Source organism: Neoarius graeffei, chromosome 14 (assembly GCF_027579695.1).
Source record: "Neoarius graeffei isolate fNeoGra1 chromosome 14, fNeoGra1.pri, whole genome shotgun sequence".
NCBI classification, from domain to species: domain Eukaryota; kingdom Metazoa; phylum Chordata; class Actinopteri; order Siluriformes; family Ariidae; genus Neoarius; species Neoarius graeffei.
The window spans coordinates 51,164,276-51,191,178 of NC_083582.1; the positions used below are offsets into that span (position 1 = coordinate 51,164,276).

The following is a 26,903-nucleotide window of genomic DNA, read 5'->3' on the forward strand; positions in this document are numbered from 1 at the left end:
AAAGATATAACTAATTCCCAATGGTCTCTTTAATGCTAGTTTATTTATTACTGGTCAGAGTTGGTGGGGTTACTTTATTTTACATGTATGCTGTATTGATTACAGTTTGTTCATCCATTAAGTACTCTGTTCCTTTGTAGGTGATTAGTTTGATTGGGGTAAAATTGAATAGTTCTCAGAAACCCGCAAGTTAAATTTGAGATGAAGTTTTCAACTTTGAGAAGAACTTATATTTTGTTAATACACAAAACTGGTCAGATACCATTAATTATCACTGTATCATACTCTAGTTCATATACTTTTAGAAAGAAACATGACTAAACGGTACCTTTTAGGGCAGAAATGCCCGTCACTCAGGGGTATGTGGTTGCTACTTTTAGTCAGGGTTTCATTTAGCATAATGGATATAGGCGTGGGCGGCACGGTGGTGTAGTGGTTAGTGCTGTCGCTTCACAGCAAAAAGGTCCAGGTTCGAGCCCCGTGGCCGGCGAGGGCCTTTCTGTGCGGAGTTTGCATGTTCTCCCCATGTCCGCGTGGGTTTCCTCCGGGTGCTCCGGTTTCCCCCACAGTCCAAAGACATGCAGGTTAGGTTAACTGGTGACTCTAAATTGACCGTAGGTGTGAGTGTGAATGGTTGTCTGTGTCTATGTGTCAGCCCTGCAATGACCTGGCGACTTGTCCAGGGTGTACCCCGCCTTTCGCCCGTAGTCAGCTGGGATAGGCTCCAGCTTGCCTGCGACCCTGTAGAAGGATAAAGCGGCTAGAGATGATGAGATGAGATATAGGCGTAGGCTCCAGCTAGTCTGCGACCCTGTAGAACAGGATAAGCGGCTACAAATAATGGATGGATAGATATAGGTGTGTATTTAAAATCTCATTAAAGATAGATTATTGGAACTTAAAGAAAGAACTTTTTTTTTAAACCTAATCTGCATTTTTGGCATATGTGTGATTACGACAAACAGGAATTTCAACATGTTTTTCTGTACTGTAGGGGTGTTACTGAATATGAAGTCATTATTCCAAATGAACAGATAATGTTGTGTAAACATGCAGGCATGTAGTCAGATATGAAGTGTGTCGGCATGAACAAGATATGAAGGTCGCTGAATAAAGAAAGATTGCATTCATTACCATGAATGTGAACGATGCATCTGCAGCGATTGAATGTACAGTCATTCGTTCGTTCCTTCTTAGGAACTGCCTGGTCAGGGTAGTGTTGGTTTAAATTAGGTTAATAGTTTGTTTAGGGCGAAATTTTGGGAAATAGAGCCAAGTAAAATAGTTAGAAAATGTCATGGGTGGGGGCAAACAAAAATAATAATAATTGGGCAAACAGGAATAATAATTAAAAAAACACCAATCCTGTACACAGCTCTATTTCAAAAAGACCACACCCAATTGGTGTTAAAACATGTTCATGCAACCAGTTCAGTTTGTCACTCAACATTTTACATGAAAACCAGACTAAATATAAAAAAAAAACCCTCAGCATTCAGAATATCTTATTTGGCAGGCATTAGTGAGTTTCACACAGCCGTGTGATTAGAGTAACATTCTGGCAACCATCATTCAGGGGCCGCCGTCAAGGCTAATCCAGTTGGACAGGCACATCATGCTGTTGCACTGAATTGTGATGATGATTGTGGTTCTAGTTCCACGTGGATAATGATGGAGCTCTGAAAGCAAAATAACACGCCAATAATGCACTCGTGCCAAAGGTCTCATTTAGCCATCCTTCTTTATTGGTGGACTACAAAGGATTTCAAAGTGTTGTTAGGAGCTCTGGATGTGCACTCCTCTTAAGAAAATGCCACCATTAAAACAATTCCAGTATGAAGCTCAGCTGATGGGACGTTCATTCTCATAGCATGCATTCTGAATAATTGTGCATATCCCACTGTGATCAGTATAGCATGCATGGAATAATTAGGACCAAAGCTTCATCCCATGTATTAGATATCCCATGTGGTAGTGGCACATATGGTACATAGGGGTGCAGTCGAGGCAGCGGTGTTGCATGTAACATAGGAGTATAACGGCGTAATGCAATGCCTGTGTCTGTATCTGCATCTGTTTAGTGCTCCACATATCCATAGCTGTATTTGGATTTCACACTGAAATGGGTGTGGCCTAAACTGGAAGAGGGTTTCCATTTTTTTTATTTCATCCATCCATCCATCCATCCATCCATCCATCTATCATCTGTAGCTGCTTATCCTGTTCTACAGGGTCGCAGGCAAGCTGGAGCCTATCCCAGCTGACTACGGGCGAAAGGCGGGGTACACCCTGGACAAGTTGCCAGGTCATCGCAGGGCTGACACATAGACACAGACAACCATTCACACTCACATTCACACCTACGGTCAATTTAGAGTCACCAGTTAACCTAACCTGCATGTCTTTGGACTGTGGGGGAAACCGGAGCACCCGGAGGAAACCCACGCGGACACGGGGAAAACATGCAAACTCCGCACAGAAAGGCCCTCGCCAGCCACGGGGCTTGAACCCGGACCTTCTTGCTGTGAAGCGACAGTGCTAACCACTACACCACTGTGCCGCCCCTTTTTAAAATTTCATTTTCATTTATTTATTTATTTATTTATTAATGAACTAATTATGTCAGCAGGCAGCACGGTGGTGTAGTGGTTAACGCTGTCGCCTCACAGCAAGAAGGTTCTGGGTTCGAGCCCAGTGGCTGACGGGGCCTTTCTGTGCGGAGTTTGCATGTTCTCCCCATGTCTGTGTGGGTTTCCTCCGGGTGCTCCGGTTTCCCCCACAGTCCAAAGACACGCAGGTTAGGTTAACTGGTGGCTCTAAATTGACCATAGGTGTGAATGAGAGTTTGAATGGTTGTTTGTCTCTGTGTGTCAGCCCTGTGATGATCTGGCAACTTGTCCAGGGTGTACCCCGTCTCTCGCCCATAGTCAGCTGGGATAGGTTCCAGCTTGCCTGCAACCCTGCACAGGATAAGCGGTTACAGATAATGGATGGATGGATATATTATGTCACTGGAAAAAACACAGATGTGGAAATGCCAGCACTGTCAGCATAGTCTGTGGATTCTGGCTCTGACAGTTATTGCCTCAGCTTCTTCACTCGAGTTCATAATTGGTCTCAACTATATATGTGCACTGTACTCTTAAAAAAAAATCCTTCTCACACACTTATTATATTTGTTTGTACAGTATATTCCAGCTAAATTATCTAATGAATTTCATTGCTTCCATTTCCCAAAAAATCTACTGACGAGTGTGTTCTCCTCTCGATCAGGAGATCTACCGTAGACACAGACAACCATTCACATTCACACCTACGGTCAATTTAGAGTCACCAGTTAACCTAACCTGCATGTCTTTGGACTGTGGGGGAAACCGGAGCACCCGGAGGAAACCCACGCGGACAACATGCAAACTCTGCACAGAAAGGCCCTCGCCAGCCACGGGGCTCGAACCCAGACCTTCTTGCTGTGAGGCGACAGCGCTAACCACTACACCACCGTGCCGCCCTAGCAAGCAAGTCACTTAATTCAAACCACCATGACCCTCATCATGCAGTTACTAAAAATGGTGTAAATGCTTCATGCAGCACTGCACATTAGTGATCTTTTCATCCCACGAGCTTCACATCTAACCCCTCACTCACACCAGCATGAAAGTAAAAACCTCCTGCTCACAAGATTTTTTTACTGTGTGCCACAGTGTCCCGTTCCTAATATCCACCTCTTGTCTCAACCGGATTACACATTCATATTTGTATCAGTTTAGAACACCTTATCTGTTCAGTGCAAATAACCTATTCAGATTTGGTTGCATTGCTTATATAACAGAGCAGTGCAGCAGTACTAAAAGAGGAAAACGCATTTTTGGGAAGTCTAGTGAAATATTAATGAAGAGATGCAGACATGGAAAAATTTCAAACTGCTCTATGGGTGCTCTGGTTATAAATCTCCAGTGCTAATGAATCATTCACTTCTGTCTCAGTGGACTTCACGGAATAACTGTGCTGTGGAAGTGGATTTGAGTTTGTTTCAGGACGAAGGACGTAACTAAGCCTGAAGTGAGAATCACCATGTTGAACACAGGCATGCTGTTACACTTACGTCAGCCATCCACACACAGCAGTTTTTGTCTCCACCTGCCTCTCAGTAATTACTGTTGCCTGCGTCATACAAAAAACACTTCCCTGAGTCTTGTAGTGAAGCAAAAATCTGTGTGTCTGCATGTTTGCATTGCGATTCTTCGTGTATTCTTTTACTCTGTCCGTGTGTATGCAATATCGACATGAATATAGGCAACAATATTAAAGTTGACGGTGCTACATTTTCTGGGGTGGTACCATCGGTGATGCAGATTTTGAAAGTGTCTTTCAGTGTAAATGGATCGTATAGCATTGTCTCCTCAGAGCCCCGGGCTCCCAGTTTGATCCTAAGCTCAGGTTACTGTTTGTGTTGAGTTTCACATTTCCTCCCTGTGTCCTTGTGAGTTTCCTCTGGGTTCTCCGGTTTCCTCCCACCTTCCAAAAATATGCCACTGTAGCTGTGAATGAGTGTGTGAATGTGTGTGCGTATGGTGCCCAGCAATAGACATGTGTTCCCATGGCGTTCATGCCCAGTGTTCCAAGGATCCCAGGCTCCAGATACAGCACAACCCTGACAGGATAAAGAGGCTAATGAAATTAATTAATGAAAAAAAAGGACTTTAAAGAGGATTGATATCCCTTATATTATTTTCAGTAAGACATTTGTAGTCGAGTAAAGGTTTAAAGGTAAACTACATGCATATTCCCAGGTACAGTAAAGTTTACATACTAAAGTATACATACCGAATTTCAGGTAATTCCTTTGCATTATTATGCGACATTATGGTCACCCTAATCCCTTTTGGCTACCAAGTCAAAGGTATATACAGCTTTTCAAAGCATTTTCTTTGGGAAAGTGTTGCACCCTACATGCAACGTCATTCAGCGTGTCAGATACGGCACCATAATGTTTTGCCTCCCACACACATCTGGAGATGAGTTTTCAGCATGGAGACACAGCCAGTTTGTTTATCAACATCTCCACTCTCTCAGTAAAGCGTTACTCAGTGAAGGTCTGAGGATGAGTTAAGGGTTGCAGATTGAAAAATGAGTGAACGTGATAGATGAGTGTGAATATCAAACGGCATTAAATATGCTGGACGATGTCCAATATTGGCCTGGCTTGCCAAAAAGCTGTCATTCAAATCAGATGTACAGACTAGGCAAAAAGACATAGGTCTACTCGTGCAGTTCCCCCTACACACACACACACACACACACACACACACACACACACACACACAAAATCTATACACTAGTGCCAAATGCTTTAAGTCCACCAGTGGGCTCAGTAAATTGAGGAGCCGTACCTCTAATGGAGGGAAGCCAAGTATTATAATGTCTTATATGGTAGAAATGAGTTCACAGCCCTTCTCCACCTTACTTGATCCCCTATTATATAATCTAGTATACAGTGTTAAAGCAACATCATGTCATGGCATGTGAAAGCCATTATGCCCTTATGTACTTTTTTTTCATGGATGTCTCAAAAAGATGTTTAAAAAGATGGATTTCACTTAAATTTACTCTTTTTTGGGGGAAGCCACGGCCTAAGGTTAGAGAAGCAGCTGTGGGACCAAAACGTCAACGGTTTGATTGCCTGGACCAGCAGGAATGGCTGAAGTGCCCTTGAGTCAATCAGATCAGCTGGGGGTTAGGTGCCCTTGAGCACCTAACCCCTAGCTGCTCCCCAGGCTGCTCTGGATATATTTGTATGTCGCTCTGGATAAGAGCATCTGCTAAATGCCATTAATGTAATGTAATGTAATGCATTAGACATGAACATTAATGATGGATGACTATCTCTGTGTGTGTGTGTGTGTGTGTGTGTGTGTGTGTGTGTGTGTGTGTGTGTGTGTGTGTCCAGTATGTGGTTGTGATCTGGCCCAAGGTGGTTTCTTCATGAAGAACGGTGAGTATTTGTGCACACTGGATTACCAAAGGCTGCATGGAACACGCTGCCATGGCTGTGGGAACTTTGTTGAAGGAGAGGTGGTGACGGCGCTTGGGAAGACCTACCACCCCACCTGCTTCGTCTGCACCATCTGCAAGTGAGCTAACACAGGGCATACACATACAGACCTCACCTGCATATGCATGGACACTTACTAGCCTGCCCAGTGATTCAAACTGCATCATTAGTATAGCTACGAGGGCACTTCAAAAAGTTCTCGGCCTTACCTGGACACAAGGGGCGTAACTCCCATTTTGGGGTATAACTGTGTACTATAAAGCCTGTCCACAAAAAGTCAAATGAAAGAAGCAATCACAGAACAAAGGAGAGGAAAGCTTCGAGCTGGCGTGCTGTTGCTCCAGGACAATGCGCCTGTCCATACTGCACAGGTGGCAGGGGCAGAAGCAGAAGCAGCCAAATGTGGCTTTGAACTGTTGCCTCATGCACCTTACTCACCCAACCTGGCACTGTTTGACTTCTATCTGTTTCCAAAACTGAAATCCTACTCGCATGATTACCATTTTCAGAGTGATGATGAAGTCATCCATGCTGTTGAGGAGGCTCAAGATGTGAGCACCTTCTGCGAAAGGATAGCGAAACATGAACACTGGCGGACCAAGTACATTGAGACTATATTGAAAAATAATGCAAGAACAGTCTTTCTCCTGTGACATTTTCTGGGTGAGGCTGAGAACTTTTTGAAGGACGCTCGTAATGTTACTACTACTAGTGTAATCAACTCATGTAAAGATACACACACTTCATATCACCATCTAGACACCATCTCCTGGTCAAATACATACAGTGATTTAGCATTGGAGACAGGAAAACAATTAGTTTAATTCATTATCAACTGAAATGTAAGCGAAAATGATTTTAAGGATCGACACCATGGTTATATTGGTAGCCATAAATAAAGCTCACAAAATGCAGACTTGGAACTATTGCTTGAAAAGATGGTAGTGTTTTTTTTTTTCTTAGTTGGAAGGTGATAAATATGATTGTTTCCATACATTGTGGATCAAATGCTGCATGGTGTCCAACATTAGTCTTGGTTTTCAAAACATATAACTTGATTTGCACTTGAGACTCAGACTTTTACTTAACTGGATGAATTGGATAAAAAAGGTCCAAATAATCAGTTAGCATGACTGAATGGCGATAAGAATTACCTTATAATGCGTGACTTTTACAGATTAGTTTATTGCTATATGTAAGACAATGGGGCGGCACGGTGGTGTAGTGGTTAGCGCTGTCGCCTCACAGCAAGAAGGTCCGGGTTCGAGCCCCGTGGCCGGCGAGGGCCTTTCTGTGCGGAGTTTGCATGTTCTCTCCGTGTCCGCGTGGGTTTCCTCCGGGTGCTCTGGTTTCCCCCACAGTCCAAAGACATGCAGGTTAGGTTAACTGGTGACTCTAAATTGACCGTAGGTGTGAATGTGAGTGTGAATGGTTGTCTGTGTCTATGTGTCAGCCCTGCGATGACCTGGCGACTTGTCCAGGGTGTACCCCGCCTTTCACCCGTAGCCAGCTCTGATAGGCTCCAGCTTGCCTGCGACCCTGTAGAACAGGATAAAGCGGCTACAGATAATGAGATGAGATGAGATGTAAGACAATTTGAAGTGGCTGTGTTTTGTTTCATATTGGTACATTGCCACTCTTGACTAGTGGACACTGTTTTGAGACATTTTGAATGTAACAAAGTAATGTATACTTCTTTACCCATTAGTTTTTACACATTTTATTAAATAAGCCATATTACCGGTTTGCTAATCAGACCACAAAAACTCTCCTTTTCTGACTTAATGTCTGTATCCCTGTGGAAAAGCCATTACAGAGGATTAGTAACAAAGGTTGAGCTAGTTCATTTTTTAAAAAAACTAGAGTCAGTGACGTTTATCACCTCCACTACAGTATCAAAGTCAAAGTCCCTCTCACGCCAGGATCTGGTCTTCCCAGGCAGTCTCATGTCCCAGTACTACCCAGCTCTTTGAGGCACACGGGTGCAGTGCTGATCTCCGTTTCTGTAGCCCTCGGCCTCTTATATAGCTAGGGTTACAGTGGGGGGCTAGTCCTTTGGTCACTGCAAAAGTTTGACTCCCTACTCACATCTGTATTGCACTGTTCCTTGCCAGAAGGTACCATTTTTATGATGGTCTTTGGTATGACCTGACCGTGAGTAGAACTCACAATCTCTCAGTCGAGAGGCAGACACGCTAACCACTAGGCCAGTGTTTCACAAACTTTTTCAGACCAAGGACCACTTTATCCATAAAAAAAATTCGCGAACCACTTAGCCCACTAAACATCCCGAACAAAAAACAATGAGCCTATTTCAACAATATATTATAAATTACACACTAATGAAATTAGTTTTACAAATAGTATCGCCAGCTCACGCATTGTTGTCCTTATCTTAATGGAAAGAATGGTGCTGCTTATTCTGATACATCAGTGAAGCAATGTCTGGCACCAAACTGGACAGTTTTAATCTTGTATTGGGGGCCACATTGATCTGGTTGCGCTGCTTTGTTTTCTCAAACAAAGAATCATCATGTCTTTGCACTTTGTCCTTGCTCGTGTCAGATGTTTCTTGTGCTTTTCTTTTGACTGACCTGGTCTTCAGCCACCGATCCATTATCTTTTTTGACAGTTTGATGCTAAGTCTAATTTGGTTACCCGTAGTTTCCCCGCATTCCACATTCCCTCCACATTCAGAGGTGATGTTGATATGAAAATGTAACCTAAACTGACGTAGCTATAGGCGGTGTCAAAAAACTGTTGGCTTGCTTAATGTCAGACAAAATCAAATAATAGGCTACTATTTGAATTTACATTGGACTTTATTCAATATAGAAAACAACTCATCTGTGCTACTCATAACTTTGCTTTTGGAGTAACATAGGCAATTTGAGAAACACTGATAAACCGTGATATTTTACGACAACAACTCGCAGACCACCAGGGGTCGCTCGGGGATCACCAGTGGTCCGTGGACCACACTTTGAGAAACAGTGCACTAGGCCAACTCACGGTCTACTATATTATACATATGTGAAATACTTTGCATGGTCCACATCTGGGTCCACAATGATCCAGCAGTCGACGACCCCTTAAATAGTCTATGTAAACGGTTGTTACTTCTACACTGAATAGTGTTACTGGCTATACTCCAAGTCACCTGAGCTAACCAGAGGTTCACCTGCCAGCACTTGACGTGGATACGAGTCCCAATGGCGCCTTTGGATTTGGCTTGGATATGAATATTAGTGTTGTAACTTACAACAAGGTTAATACACTGACACAGGCTGAATATTATTTTACAAAACAATTAACGATCAGACGCATTTTTTTGTTGGCACCATACATATACCTGAGCACTCACAGATACTTCATAAATCTTGAGGCCAAATAATTGCACTAATGTCTCCTTGCTTATTAGTCTACCAGCACAAAATAGCACATGACGTCACACTATGAGATCATGGGAACGTGATCATGCTGAGATAATAGCGAGTTGTACTAAACTGTACTGCATGTCACTATGTTTAACCTCATGAAGTTCTGTTTATGTAGACGGCCATTTCCTGCTGGAGACCGCGTCACCTTCAATGGAAAGGACTGTCTCTGCCAGCGCTGCATCCAGCCAATGTCTCCTCCTCCCAAAGACATCAGTACTTCCAGCAGTGAGTCACAGCCTGCGTTTGCACTCTGCCTATACCCCAAACCAGTGTTCTTCCAGTAATCCTGTTATCTTCTGCTTTATCTCCTCCCTGTTCTTTATAACTCTTCTCCACTGTTGCGCAAAGCTGAAGCTGCTCAGAGCTGAAAGCCCAAGGTCTTTGAAATCTTTCTAGTTTTCTGCAGGTTCACACTCACTCCATTTCACATGAAATATTCATTGAAAGTGTAGTTTAATCAGGTTTCAAGCCCAAATCAGATGCCATGGTATTTGAGCTGACTCAAATACCTAAAGATCCAGTCCTGTGCTCTCGAGCAAATAAGAACCTGTTCTCTCTCTTTTCCCTTCATTTCCTTCATCTCAGTTTCTCCCAGAGGAAGTTTTGTAATTCAGTATGCATAGCCAACAGGGAGGGAAAGAGAAACTTGCAACTGACCAATAGGACTTCAAAGTCCTGCAAACCAGTTATGTCTCTGTACACGCACAGTCTCCGGCCATTCATTTCGTACACTTGTCTGAGTTGTGTTTTACAGATTTAATTATCTGTTAGGATTTATACGGCTTAGAGACTTTCTATTCAACATGCCTGACTCTATTAATTTGTCACTGAGCTCATTTGAGCATCCCAAATTCATTGCGATTTCTTGATCGCAGTCATTCCTCTCTGTGTTGAAGAGTTGAATGTGAGTCGGACTCGGTGCTTTCGCTCAGTTGTTGCTGCTGATTTGGGAAGTAGATTGTGAATAAAAGCATGATGTTGTTGGTTGATAATATTTCCGCCACCTATTGTACCGTATATGTGCATTGTGACATAATGGAAAAAAAAACTGAGTCAGGAAAACGTTATTGCGTTTTGATGAAAGATTGCAGAGTAAAACCTATTAATCACGTCAGTAACGTTCAGTTTTAGGTTAAAATGGAGATTGGGGAAGCTCACTGGACAATTATTTTTAGTTTAAATTCAGAATTTAGCATTGTTAATTACATGAGCATTGTAATAATTGAGTCTCTCTCTCTCTCGCTGTCACACACATACACACTCAGGCACAAGCATCCCCCCCCAGGTTGAATTAACCTTTGTGTCATGCATGACTGATAAATTGTCTTTCAGTTAGAGAAATAAATGGCCACTGATGAAATTTGTTGGCCCACATGAGCACATGGAAGGCACTCGGGTCCATGGCTATTCATGGTTTGGTAGATTTTGCCAAATCCTGAGAGTGTTTCCACTTCTAAAACACATCTGAGAGTTTTGAGAGTCCAAAGTTTTTAATATTCTGACAGGATGAAACAACACAGGTCTCCTTTTTTTAAACTGTTATATCTCTGCTCTCTGTTATATATTCTCAATTTTAGATTTACTGCTCTCTCTCTCTCTCTCTCTCTCTCTCTCTCTCTGCAATGTCTCACACTTTCCTCCGTACTGAAAGACTGTTTATTAAAACTCATTGAAAATCGAAGGGCATTGTTGACCAGTTGTCATATTCAAGCAATAAGGGTCTTATTGCTGTGCTTAGGTAGTTTTATTCAACTTTTAAACACGCACAATATTGTAAAAGGTAATTCTGGTTAATTCGTTTTTTTTGGGGGGGGGTGTTATACATGCTCAGGCTAAAACTGAGCATTTCCATGTTTGTGTCAATAACAAAAAATTCTTCCTATCTCTGAAAGAACAACAGTCTTAATAAAGAACATTTGCTTTATGTACAAATAATTTAACAGCAGAATCCATGTACTCAAGGCACTCTGCAAAAGATGTAAACATAAATATGTTTATCGAATGCCCAGCAACATCCCTTTAAATCTGACATTAAATGTATGGAGGCGGCGCGGTGGTGTAGTGGTTAGCGCTGTCGCCTCACAGCAAGAAGGTCCGGGTTCGAGCCCCGTGGCCGCCGAGGGCCTTTCTGTGCGGAGTTTGCATGTTCTCCCCGTGTCTGCGTGGGTTTCCTCCGGGTGCTCCGGTTTCCCCCACAGTCCAAAGACATGCAGGTTAGGTTAACTGGCGACTCTAAATTGAGCGTAGGTGTGAATGTGAGTGTGAATGGTTGTCTGTGTCTATGTGTCAGCCCTGTGATGACCTGGCGACTTGTCCAGGGTGTACCCCGCCTCTCGCCCGTAGTCAGCTGGGATAGGCTCCAGCTTGCCTGCAACCCTGTAGAATAGGATAAAGTGGCTACAGATAATGAGATGAGATGAGATTAAATGTATGGAAGAAAATGTCAAATTACAGTTTGTGGTAATCAGAAAAAATCTAGAGCGGCGGCTACAATGATCAACAGCCCATAATTATCAACACCTTTTCAGATTTACCAATAAAAAAAACAATTTTACAAACATGAGTTTTAGTTACAACAGTTATTATTGGTTAATTAATCAACCAGAAGGACCCGCTCTTTGATCTTGTCGTCTGATGACGCAGCTCGTTACATGAGATGGAATTTTTTTTTTAGCCCGATCAGCAAGTTGAGGAAAACCCAGACGTTATCATCGCAGGTAAGCATTGTGGAAAGATCATGGACATGTTTTTACTGATCAAATTCACCAATATTTCATGATCTTCTTGTCGAAATCTACTTTGTTTCTTACTCTTTCATTTGAAAATCGCCATTTTGTATCTAAACGTGCATTTGAGAAGTTACGTGAGGTGTTGATAATAGTGATCACTTTCACTGGTGTCCACCATTATCGACACCCTGTGGAATTAAGGGACATTTACAACTGTTACGGATCGATCTTTGTGTAACATTATTGAAGTAGATGAAGTACTTTAAAAAAATAAAAGTGCTGTGATTTATAATAACTTTTTTTCTGATTCATAACAGAATGAAATGTTTATAGAGTATTTGGAATCCAATTGTCTCATCTCATCTCATTATCTGTAGCCGCTTTATCCTGTTCTACAGGGTCGCAGGCAAGCTGGAGCCTATCCCAGCTGACTACGGGTGAAAGGCGGGGTACACCCTGGACAAGTCACCAGGTCATCACAGGGCTGACACATAGACACAGACAACCATTCACACCCACACCTACGGTCAATTTAGAGTCACCAGTTAACCTAACCTGCATGTCTTTGGACTGTGGGGGAAACCGGAGCACCCGGAGGAAACCCACGCGGACACGGGGAGAACATGCAAATTCCGCACAGAAAGGCCCTCGTCGGCCACTGGGCTCGAACCCGGACCTTCTCGTTGTGAGGCAACAGCGCTAACCACTACTCCACCGTACCGCCCGGAATCCAACTGTAATAAACAGAATTAGATGAGAATTACATTCCTAACATATAAAAAAATTACATGCTTGAAATATTCAGATTTTTGTATTCCATTCAGAATTTTTTTTTTGCAGTTTGTTGTAAATATCTACCACATATCAAATATCAGTAGAAATTGTATATTTTTAGATGTAAAAATATAAAGTTTTGGTTTGAGGAATGACATGCGACCTTTGACCTGGATTTTCATGTTGTTACAGTGTCAATTGCCTGTTGACATTTATTGGTAAACTACAAAACTAGAAATTAATACAGGTAGTCGTCGACTTACGACCTATGCGACTTACGAACGATCGACTTTACGACCGTCTGGTTATGACTGGCAAGTGTTTCCCAGCTGAGCTAGCTGAGCGTACGACAGTTTCCACCCCAGCTCCCGGCAGCGCCTCTCGCCGCGTACAACAGTTTCCGCCCCAGTTCCAGGCACATGCTCAGTATCTCTCGCGCTCCCTCGCGCACTCCGTCATACAGTTTCCGCCCCAGCTCCAGGCACATGCGCAGTCTCTCTCGCGCGCCCTCGCGCACTCCGTCATACAGTTTCCGCCCCAGCTCCAGGCACATGAGCAGTCTCTCTCGCGCTCCCTCGCGCACTCTGTCATACAGTTTCCGCCCCAGCTCCTGGTTTATGAAAAGAGCAAATGCTCCCGCCAGCCCGAGCGCTGCAACAGCTGATGATGACGTAGACGACCCACAGCCAAACACCAGTGATGCCAGCGGTCACTAAGTTTTGTATTTTGCTATGTTTTACATTTGTATTTTGGTATGTTTCAAACTAAAATGTTTTCTATTTTTCACACCTGTATTTCGTATTTTTTGTTTTGCAAATATTAAACGAATTGTACTGTACGCAGTGTAGTATGCAGTGTTTGACTTAAACCAGGGGTTTTCAAAGTGTGGGAGAGTCAGCCCCCCCTCAGAGAGCAAATAAACAACAGCACCCCCCCTTACAATTTTTGTTGTTGCTATACTTAATGTTCCATTCGTATTTTAAAAAATGGTTGTTGTACACATCTTTATTTTTTATTTTACACATTTTAAACATATGAGCTTTTTTAAAAACATCTTTTTTTTACACATTTTAAACATCTGTGCTTTTTTAAAACTTCTTTTTTTACACATTTAACATCTGTGCTTTTTTAAAACCTGTTTTTTTACACATTTTAAACATCTGTGCTTTTTTAAAACCTCTTTTTTTTACACATTTTAAACATCTGTGCTTTTTAAAACATCTTTTTTTACACATTTTAAACATCTGTGCTTTTTTAAAACCTCTTTTTTTTACACATTTTAAACATCTGTGCTTTTTAAAACATCTTTTTTTACACATTTTAAACATCTGTGCTTTTTTAAAACCTCTTTTTTTACACATTTTAAACATCTGTGCTTTTTAAAACATCTTTTTTTACACATTTTAAACATCTGTGCTTTTTAAAACATCTTTTTTTTTACACATTTAACATCTGTGCTTTTTAAAACATCTTTTTTTACATATTTTAAACATCTGTGCTTTTTAAAACATCTTTTTTTACACATTTTAAACATCTGTGCTTTTTAAAACATCTTTTTTTACACATTTTAAACATCTGTGCTTTTTAAAACATCTTTTTTTTTACACATTTAACATCTGTGCTTTTTAAAACATCTTTTTTTACATATTTTAAACATCTGTGCTTTTTAAAACATCTTTTTTTTACACATTTTAAACATCTGTGCTTTTTAAAACCTCTTTTTTTTACACATTTTAAACATCTGTGCTTTTTAAAACCTCTTTTTTTACACATTTTAAACATCTGTGCTTTTTAAAACATCTTTTTTTTTACACATTTAACATCTGTGCTTTTTAAAACATCTTTTTTTACATATTTTAAACATCTGTGCTTTTTAAAACATCTTTTTTTTACACATTTAACATCTGTGCTTTTTAAAACCTGGTTTTTTACACATTTTAAACATCTGTGCTTTTTTAAAACCTCTTTTTTTTTTTTACACATTTTAAACATCTGTGCTTTAAAAAAAACCCATCTTGTTTTACACATTTTAAACATTTCATAGCATCATTAGCTAGCACCTCTTGGCAGACAACACACTGTGGCAGTGGAGCATCTTCAGATCCAGTCCATAAAAATCCAAACTTTAAATAATCGTGGTCATACTTCCTTCTTTTTTTTGCTTGGCCCAGACTCTGTCTCCTCACTCACTGTAGCTTTAGGTACTAAAAATCGATCCATTTTGTCTCTGGCAAAGGCTAGCTGAAGTTCGCTAAATGTCCACAATAGTAACTTATTCTGGTTTATTTTTCCTCACGTTGCGCCCCCCCTGAAGAACTCTGGCGCCCCCTAGGGGAGGCGCGCCCCACACTTTGAAAAGCCCTGACTTAAACCAAATAATGAGCCAAGGTAATGAAATAAGAAAATGTTGATAAAATAAGACTTTAAGATGATTACAATATCATTACACATCACAATATACTTACGTTCATTTAACACAGGCCGACTTACGACCAGATCGGTTTACGACCAGTCAGTCGTAACCAAACGCAGTCGTAAGTCGACGACTACCTGTACAAACAATGATGAACGATTAACAAAATGTGATCTATGAAAATACTTCGCAAATGGGTAGAAAGTGGAACAACAAGATTTTCTGACAGGTTAAACATTATCAGTTAATTTGTTTACGAATATTAGAATTACTTCTTCATTTACGTAAACACAGACATCAATATATTTATATAAAATATATTTTATACTAAATATAAGTCTATGTAAAACAAATTTTAAATAAAAACTATGTTTTGTTAACTTAATACCACATACCGATTATTTTTTTAAAATAATCAATCATCTGGATGTCAATAACTGTGGAAAGGTGTCCATAACTGTGGACAAAGGTGTCAATAATTGTGGAACGGTGTCACGTGATCTGATACACTAGGTAATCGGGAACCAACTCATTTTTTTTTCCAGTGGAAGTTTGAGTAATTATTCATGCACAATTTACGTATTGAAAGTCTTTTCTACTTTTGCAATGGCCAAAAGATCGTTACGGTGTCGATAATTGTAACCACCGCTCTACTGATGCAGTAAAACAATTAGGATTTTTAACAAAAATACTCGTATACCAAGTCAAAATACAAAATTATAAGTCTGAGCTATTTGTAGAGCCTATTTTTGGACCCAACATCTCCACATGCTGCCCATGCACAGTTATTTCCCCATATCCCATGTCGAGAAGGCAGTGTTGAGTGTCAGGCTGTTGTGTTTCTGTAATCTTACACCTCCCCCTAGTGGCCTGGTTGGATTTTTGTTTGAATGTCTCCATGCACAAACATGATGCTGTTTAGATGATGACTAGTACTGATGTTTGTTTACCTGATTGTAATTGAAAGCATGTGTACCATCTTCTACAGCACAGATCCATGAGCTGTGTGTGTGTGTGTGTGTGTGTGTGTGTGCGCGCGCGCGCGCAGACTGTGCAGGTTGTGGCAGGGACATTAAAAATGGACAAGCTCTGCTAGCTTTGGACAGACAGTGGCATCTCGGCTGCTTCAAGTGCAAGGCCTGCGGCAAAGTGCTGAGTGGCGAGTACATCAGCAAGTGAGTAAATCTCATAAGCATGTCTCTCTCACTGTCTTTTACTGTGTGTATGCATACTTGCAAGTCTTCACTGTATTTGCCAATACATGGAGATTTGATATTATTCGTGTATAAAACATGGAAAGTCTCCAACGTCAATTCAACTCAGTTTTGTATTCTGTATAGACATTGTCGCAAAGCAGTTTTACAGAACTCTCCATGCAGATTTAGATCCATAATGAGCAAGCCCGAGGTGACCGTGGCAAAGAAAAAATCTTTGCAGAAGCATCCCTGAGAGGAACCAGACTCCGAAGGAAGACACAGATAGTGGGATTAAAGTATTACAGTATACAGTTGTAGAAATGTAAAGGCAAACAGTATTAAGTATGCTGAATGGATTATCAGTATGAGCATATTGTGAATACTCGAACATTCAGACAGCAAAGGATTACAATAGCCCAATCTAATGCACAAAGATTTTTTTTTACATCATATAATGATACATTTATTAGCTCAGCAGTGTTTCTGAAATCAGAATTGCTATCCCAGTAGTATTATCTACGGTACATCCATCCATCCATTATCTGTAGCCGCTTACCGGTATCCTGTTCTACAGGGTCGCAGGCAAGCTGGAGCCTATCCCAGCTGACTACGGGCGAAAGGCGGGGTACACCCTGGACAAGTCGCCAGGTCATCACAGGGCTGACACATAGACACAGACAACCATTCACACTCACATTCACACCTACGCTCAATTTAGAGTCACCAGTTAACCTAACCTGCATGTCTTTGGACTGTGGGGGAAACCGGAGCACCCGGAGGAAACCCACGCGGACACGGGGAGAACATGCAAACTCCGCACAGAAAGGCCCTCGCCGGCTACAGGGCTCGAACCCGGACCTTCTTGCTGTGAGGCGACAGCGCTAACCACTACACCACCGTACCGTGCCGCCCCGTATTATCTACACAATCAGTTTAATTTTAGCTGCTTGTGGCCTTAGTGCAAGTATTTCAGTCTTGTTTAAGTAGAATGAAGTTAGACTTTTTTTAAAGTGGTGCTGAGTCTTCAGCATAGATGTGAACAATCATAAAATATTTATAATTATACAACAGCTAGTTCTGGTCCACTAATTTGATCAAGCAGCGATCCAAGAGTGCTGATATTTACTATAAACAGCATTGGGATGTTTCACTGTGTGTATCACTCCGCTTGTCTTTGTTCACCACATAAAAATCCACTTCCTATTTTGAATCAATTCTTACAGTTAGGGACATCATCAGCGGACATGGCAATCAATACTTTTCAGGAATATAACTTTTTTAAAAATGTAAACATTCATGAGATGAAGAAAAAATAGTAGAAGGGATGTCAATTTTACCAGAGGCACTTTTAACAGGAATGCAGTATAAATCAGTATGAGCAAGCTAGCTAATGAACGGGCTGCAAAGTGAGTGTGGATCCTTCAGGATCCATTTCTGTTAGTGACACAAATATAAACGGAACATTTGGCCATACTGTGTCTGAAATGTCATTTACTCAATATGAATTTCAAGTCAAGTCAACTTTATTGTCAAATATGCTATACATGCTCGACATACTGCACAGATGAAATATCAGTCCTCTCTGACCCACGGTGCAAACAGGCAATGCAATAAATAAAAATAGAATAATTGAAAAAAACAAACAACAATATAAACAGTATAAACACTCTAGATAGGAACTAGACATAGACTAAACACTCAGACAATATAAACAGTGTAAACACTAGATAAGAACTACACACAGACTAAACACTCAAACAGACAATATAAACAGTATAAACACTCTAGATATGAACTAGACGTAGACTAAACACTCGTGTATATACACACACACACACACACACACACACGTGCGCGCGCACATACATAAATTGGTTCAAATAACCAAACAGTCAAGGGCACTTGACGTATAGCAGGTAAACATGAAACATGAAATAAGCACTATAAACAAACTAGCAGCTGTTAAGATGAGGTAGTGCAGAATAGTGCAAATGAGCGAGGTAAAGTGAGATGTGCGGTCCCTGAGTTCAGTGCGTTAATGAACGATGAGATGTATGTGTGTGTGTGTGTGTGTGTGTGTGTGTGTGTGTGTGTGTGTGTGTGTGTGTGTTGGGGGGGGGAAACTGTGAGGATGACGTGTCAGATGCTGAAGGGGAGGTGTGCGAGCAGAATCTGTGGCAGGGGGCAGAGGGGGGAGGAGGGGCAGAACAGGGAGGGAGTTGAGCCTCCTGACCGCCTGGTGAAAGAAACTGTTCTTAAGCCTGCTGGTTTTGGCCCAGAGACTCCGCAGTCTCCTCCCCGATGGCAGCAGGCTGAAGAGGCTGTGAGATGGGTGGGTGGGGTCACCTGCAATCCTGATGGCTTTGCGGGTGAGGCGGGAGTTATTCTTGTTTATAAAAGCAATATCACACCTGAAGTCATGCTGATGACTATCGATGCTGATGAATATCAGCATAGCCTCATGACCTCATGCCTTTCACCAAATCACAGCTGCTATTGCTGATATTGAGTACAAAAGCACTCCCTCTCTTGTTATATTGCTTCAATAACTGTACCCACACATATCATATAGAGTAAAAAATAGTGGTCCTAAGACAGAGCCTTGTTTCCTAAAGGAGGCACCATTAACATTTATAAACTGATAACAGTCAGTCAAATAAGACCTGAGCCTGGAAAGAGCAATTATCTTTAAAAAATAAAATCCCTAAAACAAAGATTTTTAGTCTGTTTGTAAATGTTTGTAACCTGTGGTATCAAAAGCAGCACTGAGATTGAGCAACACAAACAAGAAGAGACAACTCTGATCAGGTGCCACGTGTAGGTCATTTACTACTTTAACCAGTGCTGTTTCAGTACCCTGATGAGGCCTAAACCCTGATTGAAATAGTTCATGTAAATGTGATTTTTATGGAAGAGTTTAGCTGCTGAGCTACAACAGGGGAGATTTGATATTGGCCTATAGTTTTACAAATGCCAGGGTCAATTTAGGTTTGTCTAATCAATTTATTTAGGTATTTAAGCTGCTAGTTTAAAAGGCTCCCGTCACACTTATTCGGAATTAGCAGGAATCAAGCAGAACCAGCCGGAATGAAACATTTTTCAAAATTCGTGCCACATTCGGGCAGGAATTTCAAACTGACCAACATTCTTACAGCTTTGTAAGAATGCCGTTCGAATACTTAGAATGCGCTTCTTGCACATTCCGGGTGTATTAGCTTTTGAATGCAGTTCAGATGTAGTTGGAACACAGTAGGAATACCTAGAATGCTGTTAGAATGCAGTAAGAATCTTAAGAATGGACTTCGAATGCCGTACGAGTGCAGTTCGATTGCTGCCCGAATACCACCCGAAGTCTGGTCGGAAGGTGCCTCAAATGCTGTACAAATTCACCTCAAATGCAGTCAGAACGCTCCCGGAATAGCCGCCGAATATGTTTCGAATGTCTAAGAATTCAAACAGAATGCAGCTCAAATACTTAGAATGTACTTCGAATATCCCGGAATATACGAAGAATTTTCATTCCGACAGCATTCCAGCTCATTCGAGGCACATTCGGGACATTCTGGCAGGTTTTGAAGTGGCTTGCCATTTCGATTTTTCCCTCGAACGCCATCAGAATGTTTCAAATGCTGTTGAAATGCCGTAAGAATATTTAGAATGCAGTCAGAATGCAGTTAGAATACCCTTCGAATGCCATTCAATATTTCTCCTCTTCGAATGCACCTCGAATGTTTTGAGCACGAGCAAAACATTCGGGCCGGCCACAAGAATGGGCCTGGATGTTTGGAATGCACTCAGAATGCAGTCAGAATTTTTAGAATGCACTTCGAATATCCCGGAATATATGAAGAATTTTCATTCCGACGGCATTCCGGCTCATTCTGCCTCTAGTGTGACTACCCTAAAAGATTTAAATACATAGCTAATGTCAAGGGACAAATTTATTCTTTTCAAAACAAGTTAATTTGGTCTGTATTGGGATAAATTATTTCAGTCACTTTGTTGCTATTTTAGTCTCTATGTCACAAGGAATCAAATTGTCTGACTGAGTTAAATAAGTAAATAATCTTCTGAATTCAACTTTAGTGAGAAAAATGTGGTTAGCTTTATAAGAATAGACTTTGGGAAGACATTATCTTGATCTTCTGCCACTGTTGCTATAACTCTTAAAATCTTGGTTTATTATTCAGTTACTGTACATCTACCACTATGAATTACTCAGTAAGTACAACCCCAATTCCAAAAATGTTGGGATTCTGTAAAATGTAAATAAAAACAGAATGCAATTGTTTCAAATCATGGAAACCCTATATCTCATCTCATTATCTCTAGCCGCTTTATCCTGTTCTACAGGGTCGCAGGCAAGCTGGAGCCTATCCCAGCTGACTATGGGCGAAAGGCGGGGTACACCCTGGACAAGTCACCAGGTCATCACAGGGCTGACACATAGACACAGACAACCATTCACACTCACATTCACACCTACGGTCAATTTAGAGTCACCAGTTAACCTAACCTGCATGTCTTTGGACTGTGGGGGAAACCGGAGCACCCGGAGGAAACCCACACGGACACGGGGAGAACATGCAAACTCCGCACAGAAAGGCCCTCGCCGGCCATGGGGCTCGAACCCGGACCTTCTTGCTGTGAGGCGACAGCGCTAACCACTACACCACCGTGCCACCCACAAAGACAATATTAGATGTTAAAACAGAGAAATTTTGTTGTTTTTGAAATATATATTCTTATTTTGAACTTGATGCCAGCAACATCTTTCAAAAAAGTTGGAACAGGGGCAGCAAAAGACTGGAAAAGTTGTCATACTAATTAGGTTAATTGTCTGTACTGTTTTCAGTGAAATATTGGATTTCCATGATTTGCAAATCATCGCTTTATGTTTTACATAGCATCCCAACTTGGGGTTATATGATGAAACAAATAGAAACGATATGGTGCGGTGACAGTGATGGCGAGGTGAACACATTCACTCTTCCTATTTTTCAGGGATGGTGCACCATACTGTGAGAGAGACTATCAGATCCATTTTGGTGTACAGTGTGAAGCCTGTCATCAGTATATAACAGGGAGGGTTCTGGAGGTGAGTACCTGTCACCTGTTCGCATCCTCACAGTTAACTCTCTGCAAAAGAAAAATATTTAGCATGTTGTTCAGTGTGCTGTGATCTTTTTTTTTTTTAAAGCTTATTCTTAGTTTTATAGCTGTATTGTGCTTTAGAGGGCTAAAAGTCTACAATACCGCTCTTATTGAACATCTGCAGCTGGATGGTCTTTCTGTTTACAAGCACTCACACACATATACACACACATGTTGTAATATTATTACCATCATCTAGCACCCAGTTTGACATCACCAAACTACCATGTTTGAAGAGTTCTGCACTCTCACGATCTCAGCACTGGCCCTTGGGGAAAAGAGCACAAAACGAGCAGTGAAACAGTTGGCCGGATGCCACAGTTCCACCCTAGCATTGTAGACAGAGCAGCCTCTGAGTCTGAGTCCATCTGATAGGCTGAGAGACCAACAGGAGGAAGAAGGAAGGGGAGGGGGAAATGGATGAAGAGTTTGTAAGTTCTCAGGAAAAGTCTGAGAGACAGATTGAGGGACAGAGTCTGCAAAAAAAGAATAAGTGTACAAGGAGTTTATCTGCTAAATCGTAGAGCTGGGGGTCCAGACGAGCCGCCTGCCAAAGGTAAGAGTGCCAGACGTTTTCAGACTTGAGCATCATAATTTTTTGGACATTCCATCAGGTATTAGGAGAGGGGTATATGATAATGGAGCTTGTAGCATCATTTCATCTGGGTGCATTTCATTCATGCGTTCTTAGTGGTGAAAATGTTTGAATGGTGATTCAAAAGGTTGTCTGAATGCTGATTTTATGTCCTGGACAGAATGGTGAACTCCACTGCACCCTTTGACTTTTGGACAAAATACTAACAGGAAGCTCTCCTGTGGCACACTTCATACACACATTGTTCTTTTTGTGTCTCAAACCAAACCCACCCAGACAGAGCAGTTGTCAGTTGTAGTGTGAATGCTATTCATAGAAATCTATGTATCCACATATGGTGGTGAAAAACACAGTGGAATCTTATCAATGTGAGTCCACAGAGACTTTAAAGCACTAGACACGTCTATATATGTCCAAGTAGGTTTGTGTAGAATTTCTTTGAGAGGAACAGATGGCCTTGTTAAGAGTGTCAACATCCAAAAACGCAAGGCATTCAGCACTATTTTGACAGGTTTGAATTGCTGATGATGATGGTGCTTCACCCTCGTTATCACGTTGTCAATCAAGAGGCTGGAATTATTAATATTACACACGTAGCAGATGCTGTTTTACAGAGTTTTATTGTGTAGATGTTTTCATTAAGAAAATTTAACGGCATTCTTCATGCTAGTTCGGATTTTCTACAAAGACACCAGCGTGACACTGCCAGAAACAAGAGGCAGTGCTGATATAGAAGTACTTATGCAAGAAAACACATGCATGAGTCTTTTAAGTGTATATCTAGTATTAATTCTAGTGCATATCAAAGAAATATTTTGTTGGTCTGCGTTTGAAGACAGCGCAGGACTACCAGGGAAACTTCTTTTCACCACCTGGATGTCAAGACTGGAAAAAGTCCCCACGCACGTCTTTCTTGGGTCTTTTAAGGTTCGAGAGTAGCTTGTGCCTCCGTGAATTTGACTGTTGATATCAGGTAGGATGGGGAGGCTTGTGTAAGTTAGCATCAAGGGGCTGAAGCTAATGCAGGCAGCTTTCGGATGCCAGTGGAGAGAACACAGACAGAAACAGAAGACAGCCTGCAATAATAGTTTAGTCTGTCCTCTCCATTTTCCCAGTGTGTTTATCTCCACTGTGGCTGGAAGTGCTGAAAGTGCACCAGGGAGCACTCTGAGGCAGCATCCAACCAGGTGGCTTCGCTTTCTGAGATTAGTACACAGGAAAACAGCTCCACCTTCCTGCAGACATACACCCCATGTTACGCAGCTTTAAAAAGCCTCTGCCATGTGCTTTTAGCATGACTACAGGCCTGTTTGTTCTGTTTCTAAGGGCCTTGTCTTTCTCCCTGGTGGTCTTTTTTTTCTCCCCACTGCATTCATCATCCCCCCCCCTTTTTTTTTTTACCCCTCATAGTTCCTCTCATTGGCTATTTCTTCTGCTTACACCCTTCCATCTGGAACTGGAGCCCCCTCGGTTTCCCCCTGAACTTGCCAGTAACGACTCTTTGTTTTCTCCATGGTTCTCCGCACTTACACATTCTTGTGCATGATGTAAAAAGGAATGATGGATGGCCAACTTGTAGGAGAGAAATTAGAAAGAAGATCGACTGTTGCAGAGACATTTGTTTACGGCAAGAGTGTTACATGGGCCCGTTGCCATAGTGAGGCAGGCTGGGAGGAGGGATGGGGTCACATCTGTGTGAAATCAAACATTTCTGCTGCATTGCCTCATAGTTCATTGGACAAGGGAGGAACATGGAACAGTGGCCAAAGTTCTGCAGGTGATCTCCAGCACCATCAAAATTAAATCTGCGTGCACACTTGTGTGTGTGTGTGTGTGTGTGTGCAGGCGTACATGTGTATGTGGGTGTATTAAGGGGTACGTGTGTGTGCGTATGTGTGTGCGGGTGTGTGCAGGCGTACATATGTATGTGGGTGTATTAAGATGTGTGTGTGCGTGTGCGCACGTGTGTGCGGGTGTATTAAGGGTGTGTATGTGTGTGCGGGTGTATTAAGAGTGTGTGTGTATGTATGTATGCAGTTGTAGTGTGTGTGTATATGAACATGCTCACATGGAGGAAACTCTTTACAATGAAGTAATATGCTATGTGGTGTACCCCGATATCTTTTAGTAATGAAAGCACATTTAATTTGAAATGAAGTTGTATTTGTTTAAGAACGAGGGTAAAGTATGAAGGGATAATTGTTTAAGTGAAAAAAAGAGTGATTAGAGAACAAGGATTAACATGTTTATGGACAAAAGGTAGAAAAAAGCAAGAATGAAAATGAAGTTGGAGTTTGGAGTGGTTTGGAGTTTAGATAAGAAAATGAGAGTTATTGATGAAGAAATTATAATAATTATTTTGTAGATGGAAAGAGCTGGAGTTGAAAGCTGTTGAAAGGGAAATAGAAATAAATAGCAGAGACACGCGCACACACACACACACACACACACACACACACACACACACACACACACACACACACACACACACACACACAGGAGCTCATCTGCATTCCTAGAGCTAATGTGAAACAGCAGGATGATGCGATAGCACTGCAGATGACTTACAGCTGTGTTCTATGAACACAACATGGGCTCAAGAAATACACCACAACACATGAATAGTAGGTGAAGAACAGATCAGTAAACACTATGTCACCTTTCCAGCTTCAAAAGTCCAGGTTCTTGCACTATAACAAACTAACGTAATGAAGATATTAAAGGGGAACACTCTCAGTTTTTTTTTCTTTTCAGTCTCAATGACAGTATGTCATCTGGAGTGTGTATAATTACCCCAGAGATGTAAACACATATATAATTGCTCCTTGCACTGGGGAAAAAGCAAATAGAAAGCTTGTTTACTCACTTATAATGAAAGTCTAAGGACACTTGTGAATTCTATCAATAAAAGTTTAAAATGTGTGACTACATAGCACAATTACACAAAACTATTTAAATAAAATAAAAATAAGTCAGTAACTTCTTGTGTAACGAGTCACATGGAGTCCTATACAGAGGCCTATTCACAGAGAAAACGCGCGCGCGCGCGCGCGCACACACATACACACACACACACACACACACACACAGAGGAGACTGAGTGGTCAATGGAGGAGCTAGCATATCTGCTTTTCCTCCCATAATCCTTTATATTATGCATCACATGTCAATTTTATTAAAGATTAATCACTTTGTGTGTATTCACTTTAAACCCTAAGAGATGTGTTTTTGCACAATCAGTATTTGATGAACCACACTGATCTTTACCTCCTTGGCTCTGCAGGCAGGTGATAAACACTACCACCCCAGTTGTGCACGATGCAGCCGGTGCAACCAGATGTTCACAGAGGGGGAGGAGATGTACCTACAAGGTGGGCAAAACAGCTGATAATGTAAAAGGGTTTGCACCTGACTTCTAAACTGCTGAGATGGATTAAAAAAATTTCCATCCATGCTTTTCACTCTCACAGTGTCTCTGTATTCACTTCTAAATTCTCAGTTACAGGAAGCTTTAATGGCTGTAAGACGATGTGGAATGAAAATCAGGATGCATTTTTATCTCCAACAGCTGTGTTGGAGGAGGTTATGTTTTTGCCTCCATTTGTTTGTTTGATTGTTTGTTTGCTTGTCGGTTTCCATTGTAACTCAAAAGTGGTGAACAGATTTTGATGAAATTTTGACAAAAGCTGAACCATGGGCCAAGGAACAATTGATTAGATTTTGGTGCAAATTCAGATATTTATGTGGATCCAGGGTTTTTTTTGGGCTGTTCCCAATGTAACTGAAAAAGCAGTGAATGGATTTTGATGAAATTTGGTGTACAGCTTTAGTATTATCCTAGGTCCAAGTAATTTAATTTTGATGTTGATAATGTGGCTTGGTGGAGGTATACGGTACACTCTGCCGACTGCTCTTGTAGTTTCTGTAATGTGTTATTTTCTGAGTGAAATATGATATTTGGATGTCATATGGCCAGACCTAATGACAATTGGGATTGCTGGAGAAGGACATCGAAAATGACATAATATTCTGGTTAAGTGGTTATTTTTCCCTGCCTGTGGGTGTGTCATGATGCAAATAAAAATCAGATGTTTAGAAGTGGGGGAAAGGTCATTACTGATTACAGATTATTAAAAACATGAATTTTATATAAATCATGAAGAATATGATCAGGGACATGAATGACTGTTCAAAATATGTCAAATATATAAATTATAATTGCATATTCATCCATCCATCCATCCATCCATCCATTATCTGTAGCCGCTTATCCTGTTCTACAGGGTCGCGGGCAAACTGGAGCCTATCCCAGCTGACTATGAGTGAGAGGCAGGGTACACCCTGGACAAGTCGCCAGATCATTGCAGGGCTGACACACAGAGACAAACAACCATTCACACTCACATTCACACCTACGGTCAATTTAGAGTCACCAGTTAACCTAACCTGCATGTCTTTGGACTGTGGGGGAAACCGGAGCACCCGGAGGAAACCCACACGGACACGGGGAGAACATGCAAACTCCGCACAGAAAGGCCCTCGCCGGCCAC

At 41.4% G+C, this 26,903-nt stretch overlaps 1 protein-coding gene across 4 annotated transcripts in view; it reads left to right on the forward strand.

The window, feature by feature from the left end:
• The window catches only part of ablim1b (actin binding LIM protein 1b), a 97,846-nt gene that overhangs the window by 34,482 nt on the left and 36,461 nt on the right, over window positions 1–26,903 (forward strand). For all 4 annotated transcript variants that reach the window (XM_060939924.1, XM_060939926.1, XM_060939923.1 and 1 more), the window contains exons 3-7: window positions 5,948–6,131; window positions 9,608–9,717; window positions 16,457–16,583; window positions 21,609–21,702; window positions 25,637–25,724. In XM_060939924.1, the coding sequence (XP_060795907.1) occupies window positions 5,948–6,131; window positions 9,608–9,717; window positions 16,457–16,583; window positions 21,609–21,702; window positions 25,637–25,724 (603 nt within the window). The remainder of the gene's footprint in view (window positions 1–5,947; window positions 6,132–9,607; window positions 9,718–16,456; window positions 16,584–21,608; window positions 21,703–25,636; window positions 25,725–26,903) is intronic.